The 23,132-nt window shown below is 41.7% G+C and overlaps 2 protein-coding genes across 2 annotated transcripts in view; both read left to right on the top strand.

Annotated features, from left to right (window-relative positions):
* mslnb (mesothelin b) overlaps nt 1-4,559 on the top strand; it is a 42,544-nt gene extending 37,985 nt beyond the window's left edge. The window contains exons 46-58 of the mRNA XM_045213207.1: nt 132-278; nt 506-717; nt 1,575-1,675; nt 1,767-1,885; nt 2,107-2,283; nt 2,390-2,421; nt 2,529-2,626; nt 2,730-2,752; nt 3,439-3,460; nt 3,576-3,603; nt 3,712-3,796; nt 3,926-4,072; nt 4,335-4,559. Of these exons, the coding sequence (XP_045069142.1) occupies nt 132-278; nt 506-717; nt 1,575-1,675; nt 1,767-1,885; nt 2,107-2,283; nt 2,390-2,421; nt 2,529-2,626; nt 2,730-2,752; nt 3,439-3,460; nt 3,576-3,603; nt 3,712-3,796; nt 3,926-4,072; nt 4,335-4,559 (1,416 nt within the window). The remainder of the gene's footprint in view (nt 1-131; nt 279-505; nt 718-1,574; nt 1,676-1,766; nt 1,886-2,106; nt 2,284-2,389; nt 2,422-2,528; nt 2,627-2,729; nt 2,753-3,438; nt 3,461-3,575; nt 3,604-3,711; nt 3,797-3,925; nt 4,073-4,334) is intronic.
* Nucleotides 4,560-5,398: 839 nt separating this feature from the next.
* The window catches only part of LOC121563399, a 42,463-nt gene continuing 24,729 nt past the window's right edge, over nt 5,399-23,132 (top strand). The window contains exons 1-33 of the mRNA XM_045213184.1: nt 5,399-5,498; nt 5,590-5,708; nt 5,929-6,105; nt 6,220-6,251; nt 6,398-6,495; nt 6,596-6,624; nt 6,787-6,808; nt 6,924-6,951; nt 7,235-7,319; nt 7,750-7,896; nt 8,124-8,335; nt 9,191-9,291; nt 9,383-9,501; nt 9,723-9,899; nt 10,014-10,045; nt 10,182-10,279; nt 10,380-10,408; nt 10,571-10,592; nt 10,708-10,735; nt 11,027-11,111; nt 14,688-14,834; nt 16,257-16,468; nt 18,810-18,910; nt 19,107-19,225; nt 19,441-19,617; nt 19,714-19,745; nt 20,109-20,206; nt 20,643-20,665; nt 20,787-20,808; nt 20,962-20,989; nt 21,140-21,224; nt 21,495-21,641; nt 21,957-22,168. Of these exons, the coding sequence (XP_045069119.1) occupies nt 5,429-5,498; nt 5,590-5,708; nt 5,929-6,105; nt 6,220-6,251; nt 6,398-6,495; nt 6,596-6,624; nt 6,787-6,808; nt 6,924-6,951; nt 7,235-7,319; nt 7,750-7,896; nt 8,124-8,335; nt 9,191-9,291; nt 9,383-9,501; nt 9,723-9,899; nt 10,014-10,045; nt 10,182-10,279; nt 10,380-10,408; nt 10,571-10,592; nt 10,708-10,735; nt 11,027-11,111; nt 14,688-14,834; nt 16,257-16,468; nt 18,810-18,910; nt 19,107-19,225; nt 19,441-19,617; nt 19,714-19,745; nt 20,109-20,206; nt 20,643-20,665; nt 20,787-20,808; nt 20,962-20,989; nt 21,140-21,224; nt 21,495-21,641; nt 21,957-22,168 (3,113 nt within the window). The 5' untranslated portion in view covers nt 5,399-5,428. The remainder of the gene's footprint in view (nt 5,499-5,589; nt 5,709-5,928; nt 6,106-6,219; nt 6,252-6,397; nt 6,496-6,595; nt 6,625-6,786; nt 6,809-6,923; nt 6,952-7,234; nt 7,320-7,749; nt 7,897-8,123; nt 8,336-9,190; nt 9,292-9,382; nt 9,502-9,722; nt 9,900-10,013; nt 10,046-10,181; nt 10,280-10,379; nt 10,409-10,570; nt 10,593-10,707; nt 10,736-11,026; nt 11,112-14,687; nt 14,835-16,256; nt 16,469-18,809; nt 18,911-19,106; nt 19,226-19,440; nt 19,618-19,713; nt 19,746-20,108; nt 20,207-20,642; nt 20,666-20,786; nt 20,809-20,961; nt 20,990-21,139; nt 21,225-21,494; nt 21,642-21,956; nt 22,169-23,132) is intronic.

Here is a 23,132-nt window from a genome sequence, read left to right as displayed (position 1 = left end):
CCTACACTTGACTATCTATTCAATAAAGAAAAAACATAGGAAAGGAGTAGGACTGCCCCACTTCCTTAAAAGGTCAAATAAAAGTGCAATGGAAGTATTATTAGTGGCTAAAGGACTTCTCTTTCCCACAGCTGAAAGACCTCACAGCTGAGAACCTGGTCACGCTGCTGAAATGTAAACTATCAGAAAACAACACATACTCTGAAGAGACCTGGAAGCTGTTCTTCACTAAAGCTTCTGCAGTTCTGGATCAGGCTCTTGTACTGCTGTCCAACCAGGTACGTAGGATTCTGAAAACATTGCGGGTGACCTTACCAATGTCGACTGAACCAATTTCTCAGCCCTAGAGTATCCGAATAGAACAAACATTTTAACAACTTTGTTCAAGGCCGGGAATAGCATAGGGTTGGCCAAGTTTGAGGTTAAAGTTCAAGTAAGTATGTGGTGTATGGGGTCAGGGTTTTTCCAAAGCATGAAGTAACCAACCACATCTCTTCCTCCCCAGTCTGAGCTTGTGATTGGCCCAGAAGTATCCCAGGCGCTGGATGTGATTGGAGAGATCCGGGTCAACAGACTGACTGACGATCAGCTGAGAGACAGTGTTGTCATCAGGAAGTGGTTCTCTGGGCGTCTGAGAGCGTTCTTGCCGTCTGCATCAGGAGGGTTTCTGCACTGCCTCAGCACCAAGAACCTCAGCTGTGACACGTATCAGCAGATGTATGTTTCATAACTACCTGGTAACACTAGGTCCTCATAATTTAGGTCCTCATAAGCTATACAACATTTGACAGTGGTATATCAAATAATATTTTATACACGATGTCGTCTTGAAAATACCCCTGGAGAGGGGACTCTGTTTGTCCCAGCCACTAGTAGCGGATATTGGTGCGTTCAGCTGACTGAGAGGAATCCAATAAAATTTCCTGGATATTTGTAGGTCAAACACAAGGGGAGCAATCATGGGTTGGGGTGAGGGGTTTCCCCGCCAGGATGGACGTTGGTACCAGAGGGTTAACCCTCTAGAAAATACGCTTTTTCTCAATAATATTTACTTCCCTAACACATCATTGTTTTAAGATAGCTTGATGGTCCATGTCTTTAGTATTTGATTCTCTATTTTAGAACATCTACGGTTATCAGAAACAAATGTCTAGAAAATGATTTTATGAAACGTTTGAATTTAGCCTTCTTGCCATTATCTCAATGAAAGCACTAGATAACACATATGATATGTCAAATCGGGTAATGCCAAAATTCAGTCTGAAGTAAGTATGGTTTAAAATGTTTGAAATACAGCATAAACGTATTGGAAAGGTCAGGAAAACATCAGGGAAGATCTTTAGGCAATAATCGCTCATGATCTTCTGTGTAGGAGAAAAGATCATCATTACTTTCAGTTAATTTTCTCCAGTCATTCTGAGCAGATTCAGGCGCAGTCGTCCACTTCCCTTCTAACGAGTCCTGCCCCAACCGTTCAAACGATAGAGCAACATTTATAGGAAGATGCTCCCGGTAGAGGTCCCACGCGGACCTCGTATCTAGAGGCTCAATTATTTATATTTCCTTTCTCACAGACTGAGGGAGTTCGGCAATCAATTTGACCAAATGGACCAGATGAGACAAGAGCTGGTGGTCAAATACTTCATCCACCCCTTCCTGACCAAAAACTCCTCAGGTATGGAAGACAGCAACTAGAGTAAAAGCAGCAAACGGTCCCTCAACTTCATTTAATCTTTGACCTTAACCAATTGGTCTCCTCCCTCCAGACTCTGGCTGTGTGTCCAACTCTAACAACAGTGTGGACTGGCTGCAGAACAACTTGGGGCGGTTTTCAGTCCTGGTTTCCATCAGGGACCTGCTGGAACTCAACACAGGCTTCTCTCCTGTACGTCTCACTTTCTGCAGACTACGCCACTTTGTTTATCCATACATATATTTTATAAATAACACAATAAATGGGTTGTAAAGTATTCTGATTACGTCTGTACATCAGTAATGTTGATTTTTTTAGCACATCTGTTCACCAAGGTTCAAATGTCTGTTTCTGATGTTGGAGGAAGTGTTTTGAACATTACAATCGCTCTCTTTTCACCTCTCTCCTTCCAGTTATCAGCCCTGGAGGTTCTCTCTCCAAAGCAGACTGCAGAGCTGGTGGTGTTGCCGCTTCCTGGTCTTCCAGGGAAAGATGTCATCATCAACACAGTGTTTGACTACCTGACTGAGTCGCCAAAGGAGAGGAGACTCCCTGAGTTCCTGGACCACCTCGCCAGTCTCTCTGCAGAGGTAGCACTTTGTGCATTAGTAAACAAGACTTCTAACTTGTACTTCAACTGATGTTGATACTTTATCTTGTTGTGATATTGATGAAGCCCGTTTATGTCTTTTTCAGATGATGCTACCATGTGATATTTATAAGATCATGTAAGTCGATTCAACAGAAGTCTAACAGTGAAGAGATTATTTATCTTACTGATCTTTTAAAACCATAAAGCACTACTATACTTTGACGCATCTGTTGTCTGCCTCAGCTTTGAGCGTCTGTACCAGGCCTTAACGTCCGTACCTCCAGAGATGCAACCAGTCGTCCAGGCCAACATAGACAACCTGATGCAGACCGCTCCAGGAGGTCAGTCACCCTTATAATCCTTCATTAACCATGTTGACTCTTAACATGAATGAAATGAATCAAGTGACTATTTTTCAATGTGCTTTCTAACTTTTCTTGACAGATTGCCTGCCAATAAATATGAAGGTGAGAATGTATCTCTATGTTATTATTATATATGTAGTTGACTACTGTAATGTAACTACTGTAGTTGACTACTGTAATGTAACTACTGTTGTTGACTACTGTAATGTAACTACTGTAGTTGACTACTGTAATGAAACTACTGTTGTTGACTACTGTAATGTAACTACTGTAGTTGACTACTGTAATGTAACTACTGTAGTTGACTACTGTAATGAAACTACTGTTGTTGACTACTGTAATGTAACTACTGTAGTTGACTACTGTAATGTAACTACTGTAGTTGACTACTGTAATGTAACTACTGTAGTTGACTACTGTAATGAAACTACTGTTGTTGACTACTGTAATGTAACTACTGTAGTTGACTACTGTAATGTAACTACTGTCGTTGACTACTGTAAAGTAACTACTGTAGTTGACTACTGTCGTTGACTACTGTAATGTAACTACTGTAGATGACTACTGTAATGTAACTACTGTAGTTGACTACTGTAAAGTAACTACTGTAGTTGACTACTGTAATGTAACTACTGTAGTTGACTACTGTAATGTAACTACTGTAGTTGACTACTGTAATGAAACTACTGTAGATGACTACTGTAATGTAACTACTGTAGTTGACTACTGTAATGAAAGGCCCATTATTATTGATACCTTTGTAATATAATATCTTCTGTCTTTTTCAGTGTCCAATAACACCAGCGAACGGTAAGTGTTTTCTCTGACAGCAACAACAGATTTGATACCTACCATACCGCATATATTGCTGCATGAGAGTGTAAAACTAAACATGTATTCCTCATTTTCTCCTGGTCATCTGCAGATACCAGAGTCTGTCAAGGAATTGTCAGGTAACACTTTCATCACCTGTATCTAAGATCTACCTGGTCTTAATCCATTTAGAAAACTCCAATGGATATCAGTGATTTGATCGTTTGTTCTCTTTGATATTTCTACAGTGATGCACTACAAAGTTATTTGGAGACATCAAATACATCGAACGTGCCCTGTAACTTTACCCTGGAGGAGTATGCCTGTGCATCGGTGAGATTCTTTCACTATGGCCGTGATTCTAGTGTCTGAGAGACAAAGAGATAGACGTTCCAAGGTTATAGAAAACCTATAAATGTATTCATTAATTGACTCCATGTCATCTGGTATTCTTTCTCAAAGCTGAAAGACTTCACCGCAGAACACCTGGTGTCTCTTCTGAAATGTAAACTGCCCGGCAACGCCTCTCACTCTAAAGAGACCTGGAAGCTTCTCCTCACCAAACTGACCTCTGCCTTAGACGAAGCTCTGGACGTGTTCTCCAATATGGTGAGGATATAGATCAGAGTTCCTTAACTCTGGTCCTCAGGGGGCTGCAATGTGTGGGGCGCGTTCAGCAGGATGCAACGTTTTGGAACGTCCACACAGGAATATGCTATGTAGAACAAACATGCCTCTCTGACATGTAGAATAAGGAATCACGGCGGTTCTATTCATGGTTTTCTATCTGCAACGTTTGAAAAAGTTTTGCAACTGAACGTGGCCCTGTTGTGCTTTTATTGAATGACGTATCACATCTCTTCCTCCCCAGTCCAAACCTGTGATTGGCCCAGCGGTATCCCAGGCGTTGGATGTGATTGGAGAGATCCGGGTCAACAGACTGACTGACGATCAGCTGAGAGACAGTGTTGTCATCAGGAAGTGGTTCTCTGGGCGTCTGAGAGCGTTCCTACCGTCTGCATCAGGAGGGTTTCTGCACTGCCTCAGCACCAAGAACCTCAGCTGTGATACGTATCAGCAGATGTATGTTTCATAACTACCTGGTAACACTAGGTCCTCATAATGTAGGTCCTCATAAACTATACAACATTTGACAGTGGTACATCAAATAATATTTTATACACCATGTCGTCTTGAAAATACTCCTCGAGAGGGGACTCTGTTTGTCCCAGCCACTAGTAGCGGATATTGGTGCGTTCAGATGACTGAGAGGAATCCAATACAATTTCCTGGATATTTCTAGGTCAAACACAAGGGGAGCAATCATGTGTTGCGGAGAGGGTTTTCCGCACCAGCACAGATGTCTCACCCAGAGGCTTAACCCTCTTGAAAATAAGCATTTCTCAATAATATTTACTTCCCTAACACATCATTGTTTTAAGATAGGTTGATGGTCCATGTCTTTAGTATTTTATTCTCTATTTTAGAACATCTACAGTTATCAGAAACAAATGTCTAAAAAATGACTTGATGAAACGTTCAAATTTAGCCTTCTTGCCATTATCTCAATGAAAGCACCTGATAACACATATAATATGTCAAATCGGTTAATGCCAAATTTCAGTCTGAAGGAAGTATGGTTTAAAGTGTTTGAAATGCAGCATAAATATATTGGAAAGGTCAGGAAAACATCAGGGAAGATCTTTAGGCAATAATCGCTCATGATCTTCTGTGTAGAAGATCATCATTACTTTCAATTAATTTTCTCCAGTCATTCTGAGCAGATTCAGGCGCAGTCGTCCACTTCCATTCTAACGAGTCCTGCCCAAACCGTTCAATCGCTAGAGCAACATTTATAGGAAGACGCTCCCGGTAGAGGTCCCACGCGGACCTTGTATCTAGAGGCTCAATTATTTATATTTCCTTTCTCACAGACTGAGGGAGTTCAGCAATCAATTTGACCAAATGGACCAGATGAGACAAGAGCTGGTGGTCAAATACTTCATCCACCCCTTCCTGACCAAAAACTCCTCAGGTATGGAAGACAGCAGCTAGAGTAAAAGCAGCAAACGGTCCCTCAACTTCATTTAACCTTTGACCTTAACCAATTGGTCTCCTCCCTCCAGACTCTGGCTGTGTGTCCAACTCTAACAACAGTGTGGACTGGCTGCAGAACAACTTGGGGCGGTTTTCAGTCCTGGTTTCCATCAGGGACCTGCTGGAACTCAACACAGGCTTCTCTCCTGTACGTCTCACTTCCTGCAGACTACGCCACTTTGTTTATCCATACATATATTTTATAAATAACACAATAAATGGGTTGTAAAGTATTGTGATTAAGTCTGTACATCAGTAATGTTGATTTTTTAGCACATCTGTTCACCGAGGTTCAAATGTCTATTTCTGATGTTGGAGGAAGTGTTTTGAACATTACAATCGCTCTCTTTTCACCTCTCTCCTTCCAGTTATCAGCCCTGGAGGTTCTCTCTCCAAAGCAGACTGCAGAGCTGATGGTGTTGCCGCTTCCTGGTCTTCCAGGGAAAGATATCATCATCAACACAGTGTTTGACTACCTATCTAAGTCACCAAAGGAGAGGAGACTCCCTGAGTTCCTGTACCACCTCGCCAGGCTGTCTGCGGCGGTAATGATCCCAAAGATTATTAGCAACCAAACTTGTAATGCTGTCTTTGAGTGAACTGACAACATTTGTAGTCTTTCCTCAATATGGTGACGTGAACTTCTATTCCCTCCCCAGACTCCAGTCGGCTGCCCGGTCTACCAGACCATGTAAGTCAAACTAGAGATAATAGGTACATTAGGTGATCCATGATATGTGGATCTAGTGATTGCATGAATATTCTCTATGTTCACGTGAAAATATTTAAGATACCTATCTTTTAATATGACATTGTCTTTGTGTTGGTTTTCCACAGTTTTGTGAGGCTATACCAAGCCATGTCAGCGTTGCCTCAAGAGATGGAGCCAATAATCTGGGCCAGTGTTTATGACCTCACAGAGTCTGCACCAATGGGTGAGTCAGGAACACTATCTGTTTCTCAAATCAGATTCCAGACAAAATTAAAACAATGTTTTAACTCAAATCTCTTTGTATTTTGTTTTCATGTGAACAGATTGTGCTCTGGTACCAGGTAACCAACAGGTAAGTCACTTCATGTATCATTAAAATGTTTCAAGATTGTCAAAGAACATTGTTCTTTATGCTTCTTATATAACCCTGAACTGAAAATAGGGGGAATGGCCAACCATGTGAATCTTCTCAGAGACTTTCCTTAACCATTATTTTCTGTCTCTTGTTTTCCAGTGTCCAGTGTCATCTCACAATGGTACGTTAAGTTTAGTAAACAACAACTAGATACTGTACCCTACCCCAATCTTTATCCCAGAACTGCACCTTTAATCTAATATCAAATGTTCTGTATCCTTTTTTATCTCTCTCAGCAACAAGAGTCTGTGCCGGAGTTGACAGGTACAGTAAGACTTTATTCAGACTAGGGTTGCAGAATTCTTGTAACTGTCCCAAAATTATTTATTTTTTGTTGAAATCCTGGTTGGAAGATTCCAAGAATAAGGAGGGAATACGCAAGTTATCTGGAACTTTCCAACCTGTTTTTATGAAAAGCTGGGAATTTTGGGAAAGTTTCCAGAATTTTGCAAACCTAGACCAGCCAAATGATTGAAACACACTGATCCTGATTGTGAGAGTTGGTTGTGAGTTTGACACTGATACTTCTGTCTTACCCGTGTTATAGCTCAGCTCTTCAACAGTTCTTGGACTCTGGGAACTCGACGGGACATCTATGTGACTTCAGCATCAAACACTACGCCTGCTCACAGGTATGGGTTGAACTGTCTTCAGACAATCATGTTTGTACTTATAGATTACTGGCTTCGTGCTTATAGCCTATGGCTTTCTGTATTTACTGTCTTTCTGTATTTAACAGTCGCAGAAAAAAACTCAATTTAACATTTGGATTAATTATAAACATTCACTGGTGGTTTATGTTAAGTACAATGGAAAGTGGCTTGTGTGGTCCAGCAGTTACAGCCGCTGACGCCGGCACACGTGTCATGTATGTCAGAGTCGGCATGGGGTTCGAATCCGACCCACTGCCCTTTGACTCACCCTCCGTCTTTCCTACACTTGACTATCTATTCAATAAAGAAAAAACATAGGAAAGGAGTAAGACTGCCCCACTTCCTAAAATGTCAAATAAAAGTGCAATGGAAGTATTATTAGTGGCTAAAGGACTTCTCTTTCCCACAGCTGAAAGACCTCACAGCTGAGAACCTGGTGACGCTGCTGAAATGTAAACTATCAGAAAACAACACATACTCTGAAGAGACCTGGAAGCTGTTCTTCACTAAAGCTTCTGCAGTTTTGGATCAGGCTCTTGTACTGCTGTCCAACCAGGTACGTAGGATTCTGAAAACATTTCGGGTGACCTTACCAATGTCGACTGAACCAATTTCTCAGCCCTAGAGTTTCCGAATAGAACAAACGTTTTAACAACTTTGTTCAAGGCCGGGAATAGCATAGGGTTGGCCAAGTTTGAGGTTAAAGTTCAAGTAAGTATGTGGTGTATGGGGTCAGGGTTTTTCCAAAGCATGAAGTAACCAACCACATCTTTTCCTCCCCAGTCTGAGCTTGTGATTGGCCCAGAAGTATCCCAGGCGCTGGATGTGATTGGAGAGATCCGGGTCAACAGACTGACTGACGATCAGCTGAGAGACAGTGTTGTCATCAGGAAGTGGTTCTCTGGGCGTCTGAGAGCGTTCCTACCGTCTGCATCAGGAGGGTTTCTGCACTGCCTCAGCACCAAGAACCTCAGCTGTGACACGTATCAGCAGATGTATGTTTCATAACTACCTGGTAACACTAGGTCCTCATAATGTAGGTCCTCATAAACTATACAACATTTGACAGTGGTACATCAAATAATATTTTATACACCATGTCGTCTTGAAAATACCCCTGGAGAGGGGACTCTGTTTGTCCCAGCCACTAGTAGCGGATATTGGTGCGTTCAGCTGACAGAGGAATCCAATACAATTTCCTGGATATTTCTAGGTCAAACACAAGGGGAGCAATCATGGGTTGGGGTGAGGAGTTTCCCCGCCAGGATGGATGTCGGTACCAGAGGGTTAACCCTCTAGAAAATACGCTTTTTCTCAATAATATTTACTTCCCTAACACATCATTGTTTTAAGATAGCTTGATGGTCCATGTCTTTAGTATTTTATTCTCTATTTTAGAACATCTACGGTTATCAGAAACAAATGTCAAAAAAATTATTTGATGAAACGTTCGAATTTAGCCTTCTTGCCTTTATATCAATGAAAGCAGTAGATAACACATATGATATGTCAAATCGGTAAATGCCAAATTTCAGTCTGAAGTAAGTAAGGTTTAATGTGTTTGAAATACAGCATAAATGTATTGGAAAGTTCAGGAAAACATCAGGGAAGATCTTTAGGCATTAATCGCTCATGATCTTCTGTGTAGGAGAAAAGATCATCATTGCTTTCAATTAATTTTCTCCGGTCATTCTGAGCAGATTCAGGTGCAGTCGTCCACTTCCCTTCTAACGAGTCCTGCCCAAACCGTTCAATCGCTAGAGCAACATTTATAGGAAGACGCTCCGGGTAGTGGTCCCACGCGGACCTCGTATCTAGAGGCTCAATTATTTACATTTCCTTTCTCACAGACTGAGGGAGTTCAGCAATCAATTTGACCAAATGGACCAGATGAGACAAGAGCTGGTGGTCAAATACTTCATCCACCCCTTCCTGACCAAAAACTCCTCAGGTATGGAAGACAGCAGCTAGAGTAAAAGCAGCAAACTGTCCCTCAACTTCATTTAACCTTTGACCTTAACCAATTGGTCTCCTCCCTCCAGACTCTGGCTGTGTGTCCAACTCTAACAACAGTGTGGACTGGCTGCAGAACAACTTGGGGCGGTTTTCAGTCCTGGTTTCCATCAGGGACCTGCTGGAACTCAACACAGGCTTCTCTCCTGTACGTCTCACTTTCTGCAGACTACGCCACTTTGTTTATACATACATATATTTTATAAATAACACAATAAATGGGTTGTAAAGTTTTTCTGATTACGACTGTACATCAGTAATGTTGATTTTTTAGCACATCTGTTCACCAAGGTTCAAATGTCTGTTTTTGATGTTGGAGGAAGTGTTTTGAACATTACAATCGCTCTCTTTTCACCTCTCTCCTTCCAGTTATCAGCCCTGGAGGTTCTCTCTCCAAAGCAGACTGCAGAGCTGGTGGTTTTGCCGCTTCCTGGTCTTCCAGGGAAAGATGTCATCATCAACACAGTGTTTGACTACCTATCTAAGTCACCAAAGGAGAGGAGACTCCCTGAGTTCCTGTACCACCTCGCCAGGCTGTCTGCGGCGGTAATGATCCCAAAGATTATTAGCAACCAAACATGTAATGCTGTCTTTGAGTGAACTGACAACATTTGTAGTCTTTTCTCAATATGGTGACGTGAACTTCTATTCCCTCCCCAGACTCCAGTCGGCTGCCCGGTCTACCAGACCATGTAAGTAAAATTAGAGATAATAGGTACATTAGGTGATCCATGATATGTGGATCTAGTGATTGCATGAATATTCTGTGAAAATATTTAAGATACCTATCTTTTAATATGACATTGTCTTTGTGTTGGTTTTCCACAGTTTTGTGAGGCTATACCAAGCCATGTCAGCATTGCCTCAAGAGATGGAGCCAATAATCTGGGCCAGTGTTTATGACCTCACAGAGTCTGCACCAATGGGTGAGTCAGGAACACTATCTGTTTCTCAAATCAGATTCCAGACAAAATTAAAACAATTTTTCAACTCAAATCTCTTTGTATTTTGTTTTCATGTGAACAGATTGTGCTCTGGTACCAGGTAACCAACAGGTAAGTCACTTCATGTATCATTAAAATGTTTCAAGATTGTCAAAGAACATTGTTCTTAATGCTTCTTATATTACCCTGAACTGAAAATAGGGGGAATGGCCAACCATGTGAATCTTCTCAGAGACTTTCCTTAACCAATATTTTCTGTCTCTTGTTTTCCAGTGTCCAGTGTCATCTCACAATGGTACGTTAAGTTTAGTAAACAACAACTTGATACTGTACCCTACCCCAATCTTTATCCCAGAACTGCCCCTTTAATCTAATATCAAATGTTCTGTTTCCTTTTTTATCTCTCTCAGCAACAAGAGTCTGTGCCGGAGTTGACAGGTACAGTAAGACTTTATTCAGACCAGACTAGGGTTGCAGAATTCTTGTAACTGTCCCAAAATTCTTTTTTTGTTGTTGTTGAAAACTTGGTTGGAAGATTCCAAGATTAAGGAGGGAATACGCAAGTTATCTGGAACCTTCCAACCTGTTTTTCTGATATGCTGGGAATTTTGGGAAAGTTACCAGAATTTTGCAAACCTAGGCCAGCCAAATGATTGAAACACACTGATCCTGATTGTGAGAGTTGGTTGTGAGTTTGACACTGATTCTTCTGTCTTACCCGTGTTATAGCTCAGCTCTGCAACAGTTCTTGGACTCTGGGAACTCGACGGGACATCTATGTGACTTCAGCATCAAACACTACGCCTGCTCACAGGTATGGGTTGAACTGTCTTCAGACAATTGTGTTTGTACTTATAGATTACTAGCTTTGTGCCAATAGCCTATGGCTTTCTGTATTTACTGTCTTTCTGTATTTACCAGTCGCAGAAAAAAACTCAACTTTACATTTGGATTAGCTATAAACATTCACTGGTGGTTTACACTGCATTCTGAAATTATTCAGACCCCTTGACTTTTTCCACATTTTGTTACGTTACAGCCTTATTCTAGAGTGGATTAAGTTGTTGTTTTCCCCTCATCAATCTACACACAATAATCCATAATGACAAAGTAAAAACAGGTTTTTATAAATTATGGCCAATGTATATAAAATAAAAAACTGAAATATCACATTTACATTAGTATTCAGACCCTTTACTCAGTACTTTGTTGAAGCACCTTTGGCAGCGATTACAGCCTCGAGTCTCCTTGGGTATGATGCTACAAGCTTGGCAGAACTGAATTTGGGGAGTTTCTCCCATTCTTCTCTGCAGATTCTCTCAAGCTCTGTCAGGTTGTATGGGGAGCGTCACTGCACAGCTATTTTCAGGTCTTTCTAGAGATGTTCGATCGGGTTCAAGTCCGGGCTCTGGCTGGGCCCCTCAAGGACATTCAGAGACTTGTCCTGAAGCCACTCCTGCGTTGTCTTGGCTGTGTGTTAGGGTCGTTGTCCTGTTGGAAGCTGAACCTTCGCCCCAGTCTGAGCGCTCTGGAGCAGGTTTTCATCAAGGATCTGTTTGTACTTTGCTCCGTTCATCTTTCCCTCGATCCGGACTAGTCTACCAGTCCCTGCTGCTGAAAAACATCCCCATAGCATGATGCTGCCACCACCATGCTTCACCGTAGGGATGGTGCCAGGTTTCCTGCAGACATGACGCTTGGCATTCAGACCAAAGACTTCAATTTTGGTTTCATCAGTCCAGAGAATCTTGTTTCTCATGATATGAGTCCTTTAGGTGCCTTTTGGCAAACTCCAAGCGGGCTGTAATGTGCCTTTTACTGAGGAGTGACTTCTGTCTGGCCACTCTACCATAATGACCTGATTGATGGTTGTCCTTCTGGAAGGTTCTCTCATCTCCACAGAGGAACTCTGGAGCTCTGTCAGAGTGACCATCGGGTTCTTGGTCACCTCCCTGACCAAGGCCCTTCTTCCCCGATTGCTCAGTTTGGCCTGGCGGCCAGCTCTAGGAAGAGTCTTGGTGGTTCCAAACTTCTTCCATTTAAGAATGATGGAGGCCACTGTGTTCTTGGGGACCTTCAATTCTGCAGATATTTTTTGGTACCCTTCCCCATATCTGTGCCTCGACACAATCCTGTCTCGGAGCTCTACGGACAATTCCTTTGACCTCATGGCTTGGATTTTGCTCTGACATGCACTGTCATCTGTGAGACCTTATATACAGTGAGGGAAAAAAGTATTTGATCCCCTGCTGATTTTGTACGTTTGCCCACTGACAAATAAATTATCAGTCTATAATTTTAATGGTAGGTTTATTTGAACAGTGAGAGACAGAATAACAACAAAAAACATCCAGAAAAACTCATGTCAAAAATGTTATAAATTGATTTGCATTTTTTTTTTTAGGGAAATTAGTATTTGACCCCTCTGCAAAACATGACTGAGTACTTGGTGGCAAAACCATTGTTGGCAATCACAGAGGTCAGACATTTCTTGTAGTTGGCCACCAGGTTTGCACACATCTCAGGAGGGATTTTGTCCCACTCCTCTTTGCAGATCTTCTCCAAGTCATTAAGGTTTCGAGGCTGACGTTTGGCAACTCGAACCTTCAGCTCCCTCCACAGATTTTCTATGAGATTAAGGTCTGGAGACTGGCTAGGCCACTCCAGGACCTTAATGTGCTGCTTCTTGAGCCACTCCTTTGTTGCCTTGGCCGTGTGTTTTGGGTTATTGTCATGCTGGAATACCTATCCACGACCCATTTTCAATGCCCTGGCTGAGGGAAGGAGGTTCTCACCCAAGATTTGACGGTACATGGTCCCGTCCATCGTCCCTTTGATGCGGTGAAGTTCTCCTGTCCCCTTAGCAGAAAAACACCCCCAAAGCATAATGTTTCCACCTCCATGTTTGACAGTGGGGATGGTGTTCTTGGGGTCATAGGCAGCATTCCTCCTCCTCCAAACACGGCGAGTTGAGTTGATGCCAAAGAGCTCGATTTTGGTCTCATCTGACCACAACACTTTCACCCAGTTCTCCTCTGAATCATTCAGATGTTCATTGGCAAACTTCAGACGGGCCTGTATATGTGCTTTCTTGAGCAGGGGGAACTTGCGGGCGCTGCAGGATTTCAGTCCTTCAAAAGCGTAGTGTGTTACCAATTGTTTTCTTGGTGACTATGGTCCCAGCTACCTTGAGATCATTGACAAGATCCTCACGTGTAGTTCTGGGCTGATTCCTCACCGTTCTCATTATCATTGCAACTCCACGAGGTGAGATCTTGCATGGAGCCCCAGGCCGATGGAGATTGAATGTTATTTTGTGTTTCTTCCATTTGCGAATAATCGCACCAACTGTTGTCACCTTCTCACCAAGCTGCTTGGCGATGGTCTTGTAGCCCATTCCAGCCTTGTGTAGGTCTACAATCTTGTCCCTGACATCCTTGGAGAGCTCTTTGGTCTTGGCCATGGTAGAGAGTTTGGAATCTGATTGATCGATTGCTTCTGTGGACAGGTGTCTTTTTATACCTGTATAAAAGACATCTGGGAGCCAGAAATCTTTCTGATTGAGAGGGGGTCAAATACTTATTTCCCTCATTAAAATGCAAATCAATGTATAACATTTTTGACATGCGTTTTTCTGGATTTTTTTGTTGTTATTCTGTCTCTCACTGTTCAAATAAACCTACCATTAAAATTATAGACTGATAATTTCTTTGTCAGTGGGCAAACGTACAAAATCAGCAGGGGATCAAATACATTTTTCCCTCACTGTACACACATGAGTGCCTTTCGAAATCATGTCCAATCAATTGAATTTACCACAGGTGGACTCCAATCAAGTTGTGGAAACATCTCAAGGATGATCAATGGAAACAGGATGCACCTGAGCTCAATTTCGAGGCTCATAGTAAAGGGTCTGAATACTAATGTAAATAAGATATGTATTTTTTTTTTTTTTATAGATTTGCAAAAATTTCTAAAAACCTGTTTTCACTTCGTCATTATGGGGTATTGTGTGTAGATTGATGAGAATTATTATAATTTTTTAATCAATTTTAGAATAAGGCTGTAACTTAACAAAATGTGGGAAAAAGGAAGGGGTATGAATGCTTTCCGAATGCACTGTATGTTAAGTGCAATGGAAAGTAGTGGCTTGTGTGGTTCAGCGGTTACAGCCGCTGACCCCATCACACGCGTCATGTCTTCGAATCCGACCCACTGCCCTTTGATTCACCCCCTCCCCTGTCTTTCCTACACTGTTCGACCTCTTCAATAAAGCAAAAAAACACTAACCGAAAGTAGTCCGACTGCCCCAACTCCTTAAGAAGTGACAACAACAAACAAGGTGCAATGGAAGTATTATTCGTGGCTAAAGGACTTCTCTTTCCCACAGCTGAAAGACCTCACAGCTGAGAACCTGGTCACGCTGCTGAAATGTAAACTATCAGAAAACAACACATACTCTGAAGAGACCTGGAAGCTGTTCTTCACTAAAGCTTCTGCAGTTTTGGATCAGGCTCTTGTACTGCTGTCCAACCAGGTACGTAGGATTCTGAAAACATTGCGGGTGACCTTACCAATGTCGACTGAACCAATTTCTCAGCCCTAGAGTTTCCGAATAGAACAAACATTTTAACAACTTTGTTCAAGGCCGGGAATAGGATAGGGTTGGCCAAGTTTGAGGTTAAAGTTCAAGTAAATATGTGGTGTATGGGGTTAGGGTTTGTACGTAGGATTCTGAAAACATTATGGCTAACCAAAGAGTTTCCAAATAGAGTGAGGGAAAAGTTTAGGTAAGGATGGGGTGTGTGGGGTCAGAGAACGAATTGATGCGATTCAGTTCGATACGACATGACTCGATGCACAATTTTGTTTGCATTAAGACATTCATTTTCCATTTTAAATGATTATCTGCTGCGGATGGGATGACTTCTCTGAGCTGAGTGGCCGTCCCTTTGTATGTGTGTCAATGGTGTGTGTGTGTAGGCACCTGAGCTGAGTCATAGGGCAGACTGACCATCTATCAGATTAGAGGTGGTGGCAATTTATGCTTTTTGGTCCCACTTTTTATCTGAAATCACCCACTGATTAACTTGTGATTTTCTGCAGATAAAAAATGTCTAAATACACTGTTTTTGTTTAAAGCAAAACTACCAAAACTATTATGGTGAACCTGAACAATCTAAATCAAATCTGAATGATTGAAAACTCAAAATCGAAATGATTGAAAACCCCAATCAGCAGTTGCGTCCACTCCGGTAGTGCTGCACAACTCAAGTAAAACACAATTTTCTACAATGCATTTGGTCACAATAAACCAGCAAAATTACATTGGTTGTCACTCAACTAATAAAGCCTATGATTGGACGTTGCAAAAGCCATTTTACAAGCGTCTGAATTGTGAAGGTTCTGAGTAGATGTATCTGTTAGAACAGGGGTAGCTGGACAGGCTACTGAACTGAAGGAGAGGACGCATCAATTCAGTCACAACAGATGAGAGGTATTTTCAGAATAAAACAATATGAGTAAAACACATTAGTGAACCGGTGATTCATAACTTTTGAAAAGGGTTTTCTGACCGATGCATGTATAATTTGGATCGGTTTGGGCTCCCGCGGACCCGATGCGCTAGTATCTTAAACATTTGAACTGGGAACCGACGCTCTTATCCATTTATTTTATTTTTTTTTCATACTGGCCCCCCGTGGGAATCGAACCCACAACCCTGGCGTTGCAAACGCCATGCTCTACCAACTGAGCTACATCCCTGCCAGCCATTCCCTCCCCTACCCTGGACGACGCTGGGCCAATTGTGCGCCGCCCCTTATGGGTGAATCGTTACATACCCATTAGCCATAGAATAAAGTATGCTAAGTCCAAATGGCCTTTTTAATATAGGAGTAGCATACAAAGACTCCCAATCTTGGAAATTCTAACCAATCACATCTCTTCCTCCCCCCAGTCCAAGCCTGTGATTGGCCCAGCGGTATCCCAGGCGTTGGATGTGATTGGAGAGATCCGGGTCAACAGACTGACTGAGGATCAGCTGAGAGACAGTGATGTCGTCAGGAAGTGGTTCTCTGGGCGTCTGAGAGCGTTCTTGCCGTCTGCATCAGGAGGGTTTCTGCACTGCCTCAGCACCAAGAACCTCAGCTGTGACTCCTACCAAGCTGTGTAAGTGGTTACTATTTGGGTTCAGGACCTTTCTTAGTGTTTCAGGTCGTCATAAAGTTAGCCATTGGGTCACAAAGTTAGATCCTCGTAATGTACGGTGAGGGAAAAACATATTTGATCCCCTGCTGATTTTGTACGTTTGCCCACTGACAAAGACATGATCCGTCTATAATTTTAATGGTAGGTTTATTAAATTAAATTAAATACTTATTTCCCTCATTAAAATGCGAATCAATTTATAACATTTTTGACATGCGTTTTTCTGGATTTTTGTTGTTGTTATTCTGTCTCTCACTGTTCAAATAAACCTACCATTAAAATTATAGACTGATCATGTCTTTGTCAGTGGGCAAACGTACAAAATCAGCAGGGGATCAAATACTTTTTTCCCTCACTGTAGGTCGGGGTTCTTCAATTCCAGTCCTGGAGGGCCGAAACACTTCTGTTTTTTATTTCTACCTGGTAGTTAATTGCACTCACCTGGTGTCCCAGGTCTGAATTAGCCCCTGATTAGAAGGAGAGGATGAAAAACAGAGGTGTTTCGGCCCTCCAGGACCGGAATTGAAGAACCCTGCTGTAGGTATTAGGTCCTCATAATGATATGTCCCCATATTGTTAAATCCTCCTGAGATATACAGTGCATTCAGAAAGTATTCAGACCCCTTGACTTTTTGCATATTTTGTTACGTTACAGCCTTATTCTAAAATTGATTAAATAAATACAAATCCTCATCAATCTACACACAATACCCCAATACCCAAGCTCCGAGACAGGATTGTGACGAGGCACAGATCTGGGGAAGGGTACCAAAAAAATTCTGCAGCTTTGAAGATCCCTATAAGAACACAGTGGCCTCCATCATTCTTAAATGCAAGAACTTTGGAACCGTCAAGACTCTTCCTAGAGCTGTCCGCCTGGCCAAACTGAGCAATCGATTGGTCACTCTGACAGAGCTCCAGAGTTCCTCTGTGGAGATGGGAGAACCTTCCAGAAGGACACCCATCTCTGCAGCAATCCACCAATCAGGCTTTTATTGTAGCGTGGCCAGACAGAAGCCACTGCTCAGTAAAAGGCACATGACAGCCCGCTTGGAGTTTGCCAAAAGGCACCTAAAGACTGTCAGACCATGTGAAACAAGATTCTCTGGTCTGATGAAACCAAGATTGAACTCTTTGGTCTGAATGCCAAGCATCACGTCTGGAGGAAACCTGGCACCATCCCTATGGTGAAGCATGGTGGTGGCAGCATCATGCTGTGGGGAGAGACTGGGAGACTAGTCAGGATCGAGGGAGAGATGAACGGAGCAAAATACAGTGAGATCCTTGTTGAAAACCTGCTCCAGAGCGCTCAGGACCTCAGATTGGGGCGAAAGTTCACCTTCCAACAGGACAACAACCCTAATCACACAGCCAAGACAACGCAGGACTTGAACCCGATCGAACATCTCTGGAGAGACCTGAAAATAGCTGTGCAGCAACGCTCCCCATCCAACCTTACAGAGCATGAGAGGATCTGCAGAGAAGAATGGGATAAACTCCCCAAATACAGGTGTGCCAAGCTTGTAGAGTCATACGCAAGAATATTCAAGGCTGTAATCTCTGCCAAAGGTGCTTCGACAAAGTACTGAGTAAAGGGTCTGAATAGTTATGTAAATGGGATTTTTACGTTTTTTTCTTTTTATAAATGTGGCAAAATTTCAAAAAATATGTTTTTGCTTTGTCATTATAGGGTATTGTGTGTATATTGATGAGGGGGAAAACTATTTTATTCATTTTAGTATAAGGCTGTAACGTAACAAAATGTGGAAAAAGTAAAGGGGTCTGAATACTTTCCGAATGCACTGTACACATTGCACACCTATCACTTTCAATGTCAAATAAGATGATGTCAATGGGCGAGTTTGTTTTGCATGGCCTGATGCCCGGCGGGTGGGCGGATTGCAGATTTTAGACCATTCCATTCCTTAACAAATTCCATGAGTGAAATCTCCACCGACCCGGGGCACCGGGCCATGCAAAACGAACTTGCCAATTGACAATGACTGATGTCAATAAGTCAAAGGTGAGGAAGCCCTTCACCCTCAGGTATGTGTCATGTTTATAATGAATCTGTTATGGTTCTCAGGGTGATGGAGTTAGGGCCTCATAATGTGGAAATGATGTCCAGGGTTGTGGTAAACGGTGACCTCTGACCCCAACTCTCTGAGGGTGTTTCAGGGAGAGTTGCAAGAAACACATTTTCAAACACATTGTACAAGTGTGCAATAAGGACAAATATAAGCACCCACCAAATGATTATGTCCTCATAAGGTTATACACATTACACACGTATCACTTTCAGGGTGAAGGAGTTTGGGGCCCAGTTTGATCACATGGCCCCGGAGCAGGAACAGCTGGTTCTGAAGGAGCTGGTCGTCCCCTTCCTGTCTCGACCTACAACAGGTACGGTTCAACTCATTGGACGTTTGTTGTTGATCACTTGTCACAACGTTTTTTTTTTTTACCTGAGTCTGTTTATAGTTAGTGATATGTAAAAACATTCTAGAATTTAGAGCTGCACATTTGGATTTGGTTTAGACCAGTTGAACGTTTGTGTTTTGATGTTTTGTCTGAATGTTAATAACCCTCTTCCCTCCAGACTCTGGCTGTGTGTCCAGGTCTAACAGCAGTGTGGACTGGCTGCAGTTGAACTTGGGGCCGTTTTCAGTTCTGATGTCCCTCAGGGACCTGCTGAAACTCAACACAGGCTTCTCTCCTGTACGTCTCACTTTCTGCCGACTACGCCATCACAATAATGCATAGATATTTGTCCTTATAATGTATTAAGGGGGTGTTTTGAGGCCCCATATGGAAACAATTATAGAAACCTGAGTCTCTATATCAGAAACATGTATGTTTTTTTTACTCTCTGACAGGGAAATTGTATTTTTTGTTTGTTAGGTTTGATAACCTTCTTGTCTCCTCCTTTTCAGTTGTCAGCCCTGGAGGTTCTCTCTCCAAAGCAGACTGCAGAGCTGTTGGTGTTGCCTCTTCCTGGTCTTCCAGGGAAAAATGTCATCATCAACACAGTGTTTGACTACCTGACTGAGTTGCCAAAAGAGAGGAGACTCCCTGAGTTCCTGCAACAACTTGTCAGCCTGTCCAAACAGGTACATCTCTCTGCTGTCTTTGTGTACAAAAATACAGTCTTACAGATAGTCATTGATACAAACCAAACACTAACCTTAACCTTTTTCTGTCTTAAGGAAAATATCCCTTGTGCCTCCTACAAGATCATGTAAGTAGTACTGTACCCATAGATAGGGCGTCTGCTCAGAAAACGTGCCCCGGTGATGAAATTTCACTTCCTTATGTTACAAAATACCCATTGCTCAAAATACGCGTTTTTGATTGGACTCCCTACCATAGATGTTTCTAATGACAAGTGCATCTCTTCCACGTGAGGACATCCCATGAATAACCAATGATGCATCCCAAATGACACCCTATTCCCTATATAGTGCACTACTTTTGACCAAGGGCCTATAAGCTCTGGTCAAAAGTAGTGCACTATGTAGGAAATAGGGTGCCATTTGGGACGCAGCCACGTGTAGAAACAGAACTTAAAAACGCTCCTGTTGTTGGTGTTGTGTTTATTTAGTTTCACCAGACTGGACCAGGCCGTACCCACTGTTACCATGGAGATAGAGTCAGCCCTCACCTCCAGCAAGACTGCCTTACTACAGACCGTCCCATCAGGTGAGAGACGGGTTTTTAAATAACACTGGATTCGATTGGATGAGTCCCAAACGGGACCCTATTTCCTGTGTTGTTCAATACTTTTGACCAGGATCCTATTTCCTGTGTTGTTCAATACTTTTGACCAGGACCCTATTTCCTGTGTTGTTCAATACTTTTGACCAGGACCCTATTTCCTGTGTCGTTCAATACTTTTGACCAGGATCCTATTTCCTGTGTCGTTCAATACTTTTGACCAGGATCCTATTTCCTGTGTCGTTCAATACTTTTGACCAGGACCCTATTTCCTGTGTTGTTCAATACTTTTGACCAGGACCAATAGGGAACACTAAATTGGTTCCAAAGTATTTGGGCCCGTTTTTTTTTTGCGTTAAACATGTTTACGAAGAATCACCATTACTGCCTGAAATCTACAAGTTTTATTTTCCCCTCACAGGTTGCATTGTATACAGTGGAGAGGTGAGTATCTTTATAAGTTATGTCTTACAGGCTGATATGGCTATTTGGCTGATGTGACTGTGTGATTTATCTGCACACTGCATAGCAGATCGGAACTCATTATGTCTCATCTTTCCCTCAGTGCAACGTCACCCCAGTTAATGGTAAGAGATATTGGATAGATTTTTTTGTGATATATTCATTCACTAACATGGATTATTATGTTATTCAATTGATTTCATAGTGATCAATAATTCCTTGCATTCCATTGATTATTATTCATGAATAACTAATTGATCATTACGTATCGTTCACAGAGACAAAGGTTTGTGCTGGTGTCAACAGGTAAGTTATTCAAAGATAATTTCTGTTAACCTCTGTTAATTTCCGTTCATTGGTGACATAGTCTCAAAACTTTTCTGTTGCTGCCTTGACATCTTTTCTTTCCATCTTATTTTCAACAACCATCTGAATGTCTGTTGTTGATTCCTTCAGCACCGCTCTACAGCGTCACCTTGACAACGGGCAGATCAGCGGAGTCCTCTGTGACTTCAGCATCGATGTTTACGCCTGTGGCTCGGTACGAAGAAATTCTTCACAACTGTCATGTTTCTGTTCAATCTGTTCACAGAAGTGACCCAGTTGTCTTACTCAACCGAGGAACACAGATGTTCTTATTTTTTTGAACGGTCCGACTATTGTTTTTAGTTTTCGTGTTTCTTTGCTCTCTACTGTAAAGCGTCTCTGGGTCCTTGAAAAGCGCTATATAAATCTAATGGATTATTATATATATTTTTTTAGATTATATGTATATGTTGTTTCCTCTTTCTGTCCCTTCTTTACCCTCCAGCTGTCTGTGTTGACGTCGGAAAACTTGGTGAGCCTGTTGAAGTGTAAGCTGTCTGGTAACACCAGCCACTCAGCACAGATCTGGAAACTGTTCTTCTCTAAGGTCTCAGGGGTCCTGGACTCATCCCTGGATCTCTTCTCCAACACAGTGAGATAAAACTCTTTATCTATTCATATCACGCTTATACTGTACATGTAAACATACCGACTAATTATTACTGTATGTAGGGTCACCTCTTTTTGATTTGGCTTTTATTTGGTTTTACTTGTTTTTTTAAACTAATTTTCTAAAAAGAAAATGTGACATTATATTCATACATTTCATTTTCTTCTTCTTTTTTTAAAAATGGTGCTTACTACCAGTAGATCTGCCATGGTCCCAAATATTATTACGCTGACATTCAGTCCTTTCCTGATAATAAAATACTTTTTTAACCACGTCTCTGTTCTATGTTCTCCATAGACGCTAGAACCCAGTTCTCCAGCGGTGTCCCAGGCCCTGGATGCTATAGGAGAGGTTAGGCTGGACAGCTTCAGCCTGGCTAGTCTCAGCGATCAGAAAATCATCAACCTCTGGTTCAACACCAGACTCCGCCCCTTCCTGCCTGCAGTCTCCACTGACTTCCTGTCCTGCCTCAGCACCAAGAACTTCAGCTGCTCCACCTACCAGACCATGTACATATTAACATTACTATATATAATATAATATCCCTTACCAGACCATGTACATATTAACATTACTATATATATAATATAATATCCCTTACCAGACCATGTACATATTAACATTACTATATATAATATAATATCCCCTACCAGACCATGTACATATTAACATTACTATATATAATATAATATCCCCTACCAGACCATGTACATATTAACATTACTATATATATAATATAATATCCCCTACCAGACCATGTACATATTAACATTACTATATATAATATAATATCCCCTACCAGACCATGTACATATTAACATTACTATATATAATATAATATCCCCTACCAGACCATGTACATATTAACATTACTATATATAATATAATATCCCCTACCAGACCATGTACATATTAACATTACTATATATATAATATAATATCCCCTACCAGACCATGTACATATTAACATTACTATATATAATATAATATCCCCTACCAGACCATGTACATATTAACATTACTATATATAATATAATATCCCCTACCAGACCATGTACATATTAACATTACTATATATAATATAATATCCCCTACCAGACCATGTACATATTAACATTACTATATATAATATAATATCACCTACCAGGTAATAAAAGGCCCTTTATCTACTTCCCCAGAGTCAGATTAACTTGTGGATACAATTTTTATGTCTCTGCATCCAGTATGAAGGAAGTTAGAGAAGGTTTCGCGAGCCTAACTAGCGTTAGCGCAATGAATGGAAGTCTATGGAGAGTTCCGGTCATTATGCTAACACTAGTTAGCAATCGCGCTAGCGCTAGTTAGCGACTTGCTTCAAATCGCACGCAGAGACATAACAATGGTATCAAAGAGTTTATCTGACTCTGGGGAAGTAGATATAATATCACACCTCCAAGACACGCTAACCTCTCACCATTACAATAACAGGGGAGG

Source organism: Coregonus clupeaformis, unplaced genomic scaffold (assembly GCF_020615455.1).
Source record: "Coregonus clupeaformis isolate EN_2021a unplaced genomic scaffold, ASM2061545v1 scaf0087, whole genome shotgun sequence".
Taxonomy (NCBI): domain Eukaryota; kingdom Metazoa; phylum Chordata; class Actinopteri; order Salmoniformes; family Salmonidae; genus Coregonus; species Coregonus clupeaformis.
This window is presented reverse-complemented; position numbering and strand designations above follow the sequence as displayed.